This window comes from Humulus lupulus, chromosome 1, assembly GCF_963169125.1.
Source record: "Humulus lupulus chromosome 1, drHumLupu1.1, whole genome shotgun sequence".
In the NCBI taxonomy this organism is placed as follows: Eukaryota; Viridiplantae; Streptophyta; class Magnoliopsida; order Rosales; family Cannabaceae; genus Humulus; species Humulus lupulus.
This window is the reverse complement of record NC_084793.1, coordinates 87743690-87754810: the sequence shown is the minus strand read 5'-3', so window position 1 is coordinate 87754810 and position 11121 is coordinate 87743690. Positions and strand designations below refer to the sequence as shown.

General features: G+C 38.6%; 1 protein-coding gene across 1 annotated transcript; it reads right to left on the bottom strand.

The window, feature by feature from the left end:
- Positions 1 to 333: 333 nt before the first annotated feature.
- LOC133795602 (pectinesterase-like) lies at positions 334 to 5244 on the bottom strand. The gene is made up of 3 exons (XM_062233058.1): positions 4330 to 5244; positions 3972 to 4132; positions 334 to 1272 (listed from the first exon to the last, which is right to left on the bottom strand). The coding sequence occupies exons 1-3, from the start codon at positions 5196 to 5198 to the stop codon at positions 578 to 580; spliced, it is 1725 nt and encodes a 574-aa protein (XP_062089042.1). The 5' UTR covers positions 5199 to 5244; the 3' UTR covers positions 334 to 577.
- Positions 5245 to 11121: the final 5877 nt, after the last annotated feature.

Sequence of the window (11121 nt, the reverse complement as noted above, 5' to 3'; positions counted from 1 at the left end):
CTGTGTAGTCCCATACTTACAAAATCTTATAATCATCACACTTGACCTTCCCCAAGCGATGTATGATTCCACAAATTTTTACTCGATCTTTCTCCCTGCGGATCACGATATTTTAACTGTCACAATTAAACTATATCCTTTAATGTTTGTGTTACTTGTCAAGAGAATTGGCATGAGAAATGACAAGAAAAGAATGAGAATGATATTTAGATGAGAATAAAATTAAATAATTATGATATAGGTATTATGGTCTAAAATCAAATTTCAAGCATAATTTTTAAATTTTGAACATAAGTGGAATAATATTGTGACTGGACTTCTTTAAGCATGAAGCTCAAATGTCCTAAAATATATATATGGCATTCCATCAAAATTATACACCATACTTTACTTTAAAAACAAAAATTATTTACTCATTCAACTTCTATATAAATATATAGCTTTAATTTCATTCTTCGACCATTCCCAACTTGCTTTGCTAAGATTTACAAAGCATGAGATTTGGCTACTCAGATAATTTCTAAGGTAAAAATTTATCATAATTATAAATAAGTAGGGCTATCATTCTTGGTGATGATCAGCCCAAACCCGAAAAGTAAGGAACTCTAGTAAAGTTGAGCCACTCAGGGCCTTGTATAAAAACATCAACGGTGAACTTACTGGCCTCAACCGAGCTATTAATGACCCGAAAACCCGGCCACGTCACCCTTGCAGTCGTATTCGAACCGGGTCCCCTATTCATATACTCCCCATAATACAACGTACTCAATGCGAACGTGCCATTCCACTCCAACCACCCGGCGGGCTCCACTGACTCATCAATGTACGACTTCATTATAACAGTCCTGGAATACTCCTTCCAGGGACGGCCGAGATAGGTCCGGAAAGACGATCGGACTGGCAAGAGGTCGGCGGCCGCGGCGAGTTTGCAGTCGAGAATGGAAATGCCTGTGTTTTGGTTGGGGTCTTCACGGCCCTGAGCGGTGAACATGTTGCGTTGGTTTTCGTTTGGCTTGCGAGCGTAAAGGTTGCAGTTTTGGAAGACGACAGCGGCGTTGCCGAAGACGAAGTCTACGGTGCCATAGATATCGCATTCACGGTAGAATTGGCGGAGGGAGTGAGCGTAGAGAGTGTCTTGGTAGCCCACGAAGCTGCACCGATAGAAGGCCGAGAGGTCCGACCCGCTCCTTAGGGCTACTGCTTGGTGTTTGCTTGGTCCGGCTGAGTTTTCGAAGGTTATGCCTTTGGCAATGAACCCGTTCCCTACCACCGCTGTAAAACAATCATATTATGTTATATGTAAGTGTTAGAAGAATTGTTTCTCAAAAGAAAAAAAAGGAACTTGAAGAATTGAGTATTCTACTGTTTTGTTGTTCACACCACACGTACTAAAAAAGGAGAGCTTTAGATTAGTTATATATATATTAAATAAAGATCTGAATTTTGGAATTATAAAATATATTCGATTTATATAAAATCTGATTGGTGACTAGCTAGATATTGAAACCCCCCACCCAATAATCAAGTCAATGAGAGAGTCCATCAATTAGAACTACAAATGTGGACAGTGTACTTTTAAATGTACGTTTCTACAGTAGTGCTCAGATCAGGTTAGCTAAAAATAATAGAAAAACATATCAATGTCTCACTTTAAAGGCAACATCAATAATATCACTGCTTCTTCACATTGATTTTCAGTCTTAATTTAATTATATACGTACGGTACACCTTAAGATTGCTTCAAATGAAATAAACTTTGTCCTATCCCCCTTCAAATTTAACGTAATCCATCACTATACAACTTAATGGTACATCAACTAGTTAACTCAGTGGACAATATTGAAATAGCTAAATAAAAAATGAAATAAAGAAGATTTATACGGTAAATTTGGAGAAGAATTTCTTGAGCAAGGGAGGTTTATTTATATAATAAAATTTAAAGGTTATTTTTAAGCATCCCGCGACTAAATAATTTTCATGCATAGAAAATGTTAGTTAGAAATTCTACTAGATTTATATCTTTGAAAGGTATATTATTCTGTACTTGTATAGATTTTCTAGTAATGTAATTAAGTATACTATTCTTCCATGAAAGGTATCCTATGCTGGGGATTAGGGTACTTGAGTGAGTCGCCTTATATTATGGGTTTATTTCTATACACAAATATTTATACTAAGTAAGATGTAAGCACAAAAGTGCATAGTTTATAGCATACCACCAGTCCACACCTCCCCCTAGAAGCCCCAACTAATTTAAACTGGGAAAGGAGACAAAATTAAACATTGAGACCCACCTATCATGTGACAAACTAATTTAAAGTCTTATTACGATTTTTTTAAGATGATATATAATATATATATATATATATATATATATTACACACTAGATCTTGTTTCAGATTTCATCCAAAATAAAAATATTAATTTAAGAAATTTATTCTCTGAGAAATGAGAAGGCAAGACATTTTTTTTCCCAAGAAATTCAACTTCCTACCTTACCTACGCGTTTCTAGTATCTTAAACTCCGCTAGACACGGAAGTAAGGCAACGTGGGGCCCTTCCCCTTTTATATATTGCACCGACGCATATATATATATTACAATATTTCTAGAATCCCTATCTATCCATCAATCAATAATATTCTTTTTACGAAGTAATAATAGGCTAAATCAAAGCAATATTTCAAGCAGTTTAAAATTTTCAATTAGGAGCCAACCATTTTTTTTATTTCTTTTTTAAAACATACTTTTTGACTCTTGTTTTATAATAGCAAAGAGATAGAGATCTTTTAGCCTTGTTAAAAATTCTTGTTCCTCTAGCTATAGGTATGTCAACTTATTTTATATTCCCAAATGTCGACTTGAATATTGGCGATGGCGAGTAAGTATATATTAAATAATTCTAATTTTTATACAAACTCATTATGAAGTGGCATTGTCTAAAATCAAGGCATGTTTGAAGACTATAAATGTACTCACTTTCTTACTCTATATTTTCAAAATACTTTCGACCATGTTAGATAATGCTCAGTTGCCTTACAAAAAATTTAAGAAATATAATCAAAAGGTAAGCTTTTTAGTGGGATTGACAACCCTACTCTCGTTATTTCTTACCTGAGATTGTAATTTTAACTAAGCTAGAAACTCTCATGGAAATGCCTAGTTTTCTCAGTACTTTTTCCACGTGGGACGATATACTCAATTTTCTCAACCTAAAGTGTCAATGATAGTGTTAGGACCTCAGAAAAGGAAAAGAAAGAAAGAACACGATTCAAAATTTACAAATTTCAAAAGTACCACAGTTCTAAAGGTTCACGAGTACCTTTAACTTTACTGTCCAAGAAATTATAAAACGACAAAAGATCGCATTGAACATGGTTAGTGCATGAGTCTATTTGGACCCCTGTATATAATTTATGGTCCACTTATAGCATGCACGCTGACTGTAGAAATGAGTAGCAGTCCTAATTTAGCCTTAGCATTATTATGTTGTCTTTGTTTCCACTATCCACACATAAATCTCGATTTCTCTTTTAATCAACTTTGTGCAACGTATAATCACCTACTCATTCGACATATTATAACATTTTTCATCTACTTATATATATATATATTTTAAATAACTCCGCCCTATATTTAGTAGTTAAAAAGATACCACATCTACGAAATGTACGCTTTGGGGTATTTATATTTGTCTCTATGTATGTACCATCATTTTGCAGTATATCCAATATACTAGAATAAAATCTGTGACAAAGTACATAGATTTCGGAGATTAATGGATCCTACAAAACGAAGTTATAATAAAAAGACGCGCACAGCCCCTGACTCATCTTTTTCCCGAGTTACAGGTCACGGGACAATGTTGAGTGTAGTAAAAACTTTTCCAGCAATTTATTAAAATAAGGTCCAAAATATATTTGAAAAAAAAAATACTAATAAAATTTAGAGGAGGATTTGGAGAACACTGACCTACGGTGGCCGATCGGAAAGTAGTCCAGCCATCGACATGATTTCGACTGGCTTTGATGACCGTCTTCCCTATCCCGTCTCCCAAGAACATCAAATTGGTCTTCTTCTTCACCACCTCTACATTCTCAAAATAAGCCCCTGCTTTTATGTATATGACAAACCTATATATACACACACAAAATGTCAGTGATATATATCAATAATCAAAATTTAGATACTTATAATGATGACCTATATAGTATAAGAAATAATGTTAGCAAACATACATTAAAAGAAATGGAAAAATGGGACCTACGCTACACCTACACCTACCGACGTGTACTGTCAATTGAAGTTAATAATGGCAAAAGAAACTCACCTAGTGACGCTGGAGTTGGGTGCTGCCGCCACCGCCTCGCTAACGGTTGTGAAATTTCCGGTACCATCTTTAGCAACGACGAGGTCAATTTTACTCTCGTTTACTGGCGCCACTAGCAGTGTCTGATCCTCGGAAGAAACCCACGTGGGGAACCCGTTTCTCAGGTGGCCGTATTCCGGGAAAACCTCATCCTCCTCAAACGACGTCGTTTTAGTAGTAGAATGGCCACGTTTACCCGGAATCTTCTTGAGCATGGCCAAGATATTGCTCACATGGTTTGAGATAGTAGAAATCCTATTCTGAATGTAGTTCCTCACATAGTTGGACTCTTTGCTAAAGTCAAACCCATCGAGACACGTGGCCTGGTTAGTCAATGCACCGCTCAGTAAGGTCTGGAGGTCATGGTAGTGGCTCGATGCTGATTTTTTCGAGGAAAGATCAGAGAGTGCGGTTCCGAGCTCCGAAACGGTGTCGTCTAAGAGCTCGATACAGTCGTCGAGGGCCCGTTTCTGAATGGGGCTGACTCCTCTGAGCCGCTTCCCAATGAAGGTGCAGTTGGCGGAGGAGGCACGGACCTCGTTCATGGTGTGGTTAACGGTGAAGGAGATTATCTGAGGGAGAGATTTGGAGATGAGATCTGGGAAGGAAGCAACGGTCGAAACGCACAGTTTTGGGTATAGAGTCCCCTGGCATGCTGAGTGAGCTACTTGGTAGTGTTTGTGGAAATGGAGATATTGGATGTGTTTAGTTGGACTTCTAAGTGTATCCCTTAAGTGGTATTTCGGATTAAATAGGAGGGTTAAGAGTAGAAGAGCTGAAATGGGTATGGAGATAAACAAGAGTTTTGGTCTTCCATTCCAGTTATACATGGTGGATAAGAGAAGAGAGAAGAACAGAGAATTGAGGAGAAGAGGATGCGATCTTGTGGATGTATAAATAGGCTGATCATTTAGATGTCTAATAAGTAATAATGTCTTAAAAAAAAAGTAGTGTTGGATTAAAATCCTATTATGGGTATTAATTTATGATGTTATTAAAAAGTTTTTTACAAAATAAAGTGAAAAATTATGTTATAAGAATCCTATGATATTAAAATGTCATGGAAATAATGTTTAAATATGATAAATTGTATTTATAATTTGATAAGATACCAAATTATAAATACTCAAAATTGATTTAATAATCAGTTTTTTAATAAATAAGTAATGGTTATCAAGAAACACATTAATTCGTATTCTTTCTTTCCTCATCACAGATATATTACATACTGACAGAAGGAAAGTAAAATCTGTATTACTTTTCCTTAAGTAAAATAGTACACAGTACAAAGGCTATATAGCCATACTATAGTAGGGCACCTTTCCAATGAAGAGGTGACCAATCAGCACAAAATAAGGAAAAAAGATAGACTATTATAGCACTTAATTAATTACTGTTTAACAGCCCCCCTCAAACTCATGGGGCTAGGAAGCACCGTGAGTTTGTTCCTTAACTCTTGAAAACGAGATGCCACAAGAGGCTTAGTTAAACAATCAACAACTTGGTCCGTTGAAGGAGTGAATGATAAAGAGAGAGAGAGTGCTGCGATTCACTCATTCCCGAACAAAGTGATAGTCAATCTCAACATGTGTTAGTGCGAGCGTGAAGGATCGGGTTCGAAGCCAAGTGAATGGTGCTCATGTTGTCACAGTGAAGCGTTGGAGGAGCAGTGAGAGAAAAACCAAGTTCCCTAAGGAGAGAAAGAAGCCAGGATACTTCAGAGGCTCCATTCGCCTGGCTCGATATTCAGATTCAGTGCTGGAACGAGAGACCACTTTTTGCTTGAAGGATGGCCATGAGATAAGATTGAGACCTAAGAAAACACAATAGGGACTAGTGCTGCAACGATCATCAGGACAGGCAGCCTAGTCGGCATCAGTAAAGCAATGGAGACCAAGATTGGGATCGGGTTGGAGAAGAATATAGAGATTGGTAGTGCCTTTGAGGTAGCGAAGAACACACTTAGCAGCCTGATGGTGAATCATTGTGGGTGAATGAAGAAATTGACAAAGTTTGTTCAGTGTAAAAGCAATGTCTGGCCGAGTAAGGGTGCAATATTGTAAAGCTCCAATGAGGCTTCGGTATGTAGTGACATCCTCGAGGGGATCCCCATCATAAAGTGACAATGGTGTAAGAGATATTGGTGTGGATACCGGTTTTGAGTCCAGGAGAGCAGTCTTGGTAAGCAAATCTCTGATATATTTGGTTTGTGACAAATGAAGACCAGAGGATGACCGATGAACTTGGATACCAAGAAAGAAGTGCAGAGGTCCGAGATCTTTCATGACAAACTTAGTGTTGAGATAGGTGAGCAGAGAATCAGTTGATGAAGATAAAGACCCGGTGACGATGATATCATCAACATATATAAGTAAAATAATAATAGCAGTAGAAGACTGATATATGAAGAGAGAAGTATCCGCTTTGGAACCAACAAAACCCCAATCCAGAAGAGCAGTACTTAACTTAAGAAACCAAGCCCGAGGTGATTGCTTTAAACCATAAAGAGATTTTATTAACTTACACACATGATGGGGATGAGATTGATCAACAAATCCCTTGGGTTGAGTCATGTAAACAGTTTCAGTGAGATCCCCATGAAGGAAGGCATTTTGGATGTCAAGTTGCTTGATAACCCAGTCATAGGAGATGGCCAAAGAGAGAACCAAACGAATAGAGTTGGGTTTAATGACGGGGCTGAAAGTCTCATGATAATCCAGACCTGGATTTTGGTGAAAGCCCTTAGCAACAAGACAAGCCTTGTAGCGTTCAACGGTACCATCGGCAGTAAGTTTAATACGGTAGACCCATTTGCAACCAATCACCTTACAATTAGAAGGAGGTGGAACAAGAACCCAAGTTTGTTGCTTGGACAAGGCAGTGATCTCGATATTCATGGCAGCGGTCCATTGGGGATCGACACTAGCTTCTTTAAAATTGGATGGTTCAACCGGAGTACCTGCAGCCACACTATAAAAGAAACGGGGCTTGTGAATGCCCAATTTAGCTCTAGTAATCATGGGATGCAAATTAAAATGGGCAGTGGTAGGTTCATGTGGACCGTGCAAATCAACCATCAAAGGATTGGTGGGAGGGGATGAAGTAAAGGAAGAACTAGAAGGAGCGGTATGAGGGGTGGATGGTGTAGAGAGACTAGGGGAAGAGGGAAGCCGAGAAGGAGAAGTGGAAGGAGAGATATGTACCGGAGAAGGAATATGACTAGGGGAAGGAGAGGGATTGAATACAGAAGGAACATGTGGGGTGGGAAGTGGAGGAGGAACAGAGAAGGGTAAGGCAGAAATAACAGAGTGAGGTTTGGTTGGCGGGGGAGAAATAACAGGAGTGAGTGAGAAAGGAAAATAAGACTCGTTGAAAACAACATGGTGAGTAACAAAAATGCGACTAGAGGAAGAATGAAGACAGAGATAACCCTTGTGTTTACTTCTGTAACCTATGAAAGTACAAGGAGAAGAACGAAACTCAAGTTTGTGAGTATTGTAAGGTCGAAGGAAAGGAAAACATTGGCAGCCAAACACCCGAAGTAGAGAATAGTTTGGAGACCTGTGATAAAGTAGTTGATAGGGGCTGGAATAGCTAAGAATGCGAGTAGGTAGTCGATTAATTAAGTAGATGGCAGTAGAGAAAGCGTAGGGCCAAAATTGAAGAGGCATATGGGCATGAGCCAAAAGAGTGAGACCAGTTTCAACGACATGACGATTTTTGGGTTCAACGCGACCATTCTGTTGGGGAGTGTGAGGGCAGGAGAGATCATGACGAATGCCATGTTGCGTGAAAAATGTGGACAGAGTGCAGAATTCACCACCCCAATCAGTGCGAACAACTTGAATGTTGCGTTGAAATTGAGTAGAGACCAAAATTTTAAAATTGACAAAAGTTTGGAAAGCTTCATCTTTGGTGGTAAGAAAATAGAACTAATGAAAACGAGTAAAGTCATCAATAAACAAAAGAAAATATTTAACACCAGTGATAGCTGTGACAGGGGCCGGACCCCAAATATCAGAATGTATTAATTCAAAAGGCTTGGAAGCCTGGGATATAGAATTAGGAAAAACAAGTCTATGAGATTTGCCTAATTGACAAGCAGTACAAAAGGTTAGGCTATCTCTTTTTGGAAAAGAAAAATTACAAATAGAGGAAACAAGAGAAAAAACATCTTGAGACGGATGACCTAAGCGAGAGTGCCAGACATCAACAGAAGACTTGTATGACAACAACAGGTGTGGTGAGGAAGATGATGAAACAGGTGAAGAGGGCGAGACCCGATAAATGCCGTGGTCAAGCAGGCCTTTGAGGAGAATTCCGTGGTTTTCTTGGTGTTTGACAAAGAAATAAGTTGGATGAAATTCAACATAGGCATTATTATCGAGACATAATTGAGAAACACTGAGTAGATTTTTAGATAATGTAGGTGAATGATAAACCTGACAAAGTTTGAGGACAGGGAAAGTAGAAGATGGTAAAAATGTAGAGCCCACATGAGAGATAGAAGCCAACTTACCATTGCCCATTGTAATTTGATGAGAACCATGATATGGGGTGGCTGAGTCCAAGAGATTCAAGTCCGGAGTGAAGTGATGAGAAGCTCCGGAGTCCATATACCAAGCTGGGTCAGTAACAACATTGGAGGAGGAAGGAGTAGGTAGCAGAGGAGGGTTGGATGACGGTAGTTGTTGAGTGAAATAAGCATGAAACGGATGGGGAGGTGGTGAAGACGGTTGATACTGAAGATCAGTGCGATGGTAACATGAGGAAGCTGTATGACCCATTTTGAAGCAAATTTGACATTTGGGTGGTCTAGACTGTGGACGAGAGGTAGAGGGAATCAAAGGGGCAGAGGAGCGAGGGGGATGAGAATATGGTGGATGAGGGTTTTGGAATGAAGGATGAGCTGGGCGAGGTGAATAAGGGGAAGCGGGGTTGGGATTGGGATATCGGGGAGAAGACTGAGATGGTGGAAGTGGAGCTTTGGGACACTGTCTAGGAAAGGGTAAGTTGGCAAAGTTGGCTTGAAGGGAGCTGATAAAGGCGGCTTTCGTTTGTTGATCCAGCCGAGCTTCATAACTCAGAAGAAGAGCATGAACGTCCTCAATCATCGGCTTGACAGGACGATCTAAAATCGGGGTTACAAACGCATTATACTCCAGACCCAAACCATTTAGTAGATATACCAAATGATCTTGATGAGAAATGGGTTCACCCACAGAAGCAAGAGTGTTGCAGAGAGACTTCAGTTTCTAAATGTAACCAGAGGCTGTGAGACCGTCCTTTTTGAGAGACTGCAATGTAGTGCGAACGTCCGAGCTCTGAGCAAAAGAAGCAGCGGTGTAGGTGCGTTCCAGAGAGACCCAGATCTCTGATGCAGTGGAGAAGTTCACAATCTGTCCCAGCATAGAATCAGAGATAGAGGCATAAAGCCAACTCATGAGAAGCCTGTTGTACCTGTGCCATGTTGTGAACAGTGGATTTGTTTGGGAGGAGTTTGAATCGGCAAACTGAGGAGGACAGAGTACGGTGTTGTCAATATATCCCTCAAGCCCATTAGCAATAATGATATTTTGCATTTGCATTCTCCAAACAAGGTAGTTGGATTCATCAAGTTTGAGTGAGATTGTATGATTTAGAGAGGGTATGGAAGAGGGTAACAAAGATGAGGAGGAAGAAGAGGAAGAGAGTATCGTGGGGTTAGGGAAAGTGTTTGGGGCATCTGAATAGGTAGGGTTTTCTGGTGATATATCAGTAGTGTTGAAAGGAGGGTTTCGTGTGGTAGCATCCTCCATGTGGGGGGTAGAGCCAGTACTGACAGTTGAGTCCATGGGGAGCTGTTCTGGCTGTGATACCATGACAGAAGGAAAGTAAAAGTTGTATTCCTTTTCCTTAAGCAAAATAGTACACAGTATAGAGGCTATATAGCCATACAATAGTAGGACAATGAAGAGGTGACCAATTAGCACAAAATAAGGAAAAAAAGGTAGACTATTATAGCACTTAATTAATTACTATTTAACACATACAAAGAAAAGTGTATTTTTGGAAGATCAATAACCTCCTGTGCAATCTCCATCAATGAATTCAGGCTAGTGCTTCCGCTCTCATGCTCATCTTCTTTTTTGATTTAGCAAAAGTTCTAGAGAAACATGTTTTAGGATTTATTATTTATGCACTTTTAGTAATATGATTAAGATCTCAAATATTATGTTGAATACTAATATTTATGTATGTTACTTAAGTGTATTTTTATAATCTTAACAAGTGGTACCATAATCACTTTTGTTGGATTTATTGAAGATTTGATGATTTTGTTATAGAAAATTTGGGTTTTCTAATATTAAGGTTATGATATTATATATATATATATATTCGGATAGAACTTTTGGTTCGACGTTATTATATATATATATATATATGTTTCTTGTTCTTTTGTAATTATGATATATATTGATCAATTCTCTGACTTTTATTGTCCCCGTGACTATGTCACATAACGTTTTGGCTCAATCGACATATGCTTGTTATTGGTATGTTTTCTCTTGAATCATTAAAATAGTGGTGTTGTTTGTTAACACTTAAAAAAAATAATTTTTATTTAATTAATTAAAAATTTGACAATTAACACTAAAACAAATTCCATTATTAGCGGCGGGGGACTCCGCTGCTAATAATTGCCACATCCACCGCTAATACCCCGCGCCTAAAAAAATGTCGCTAATAATGATTATTAGCGGAAGACTGACA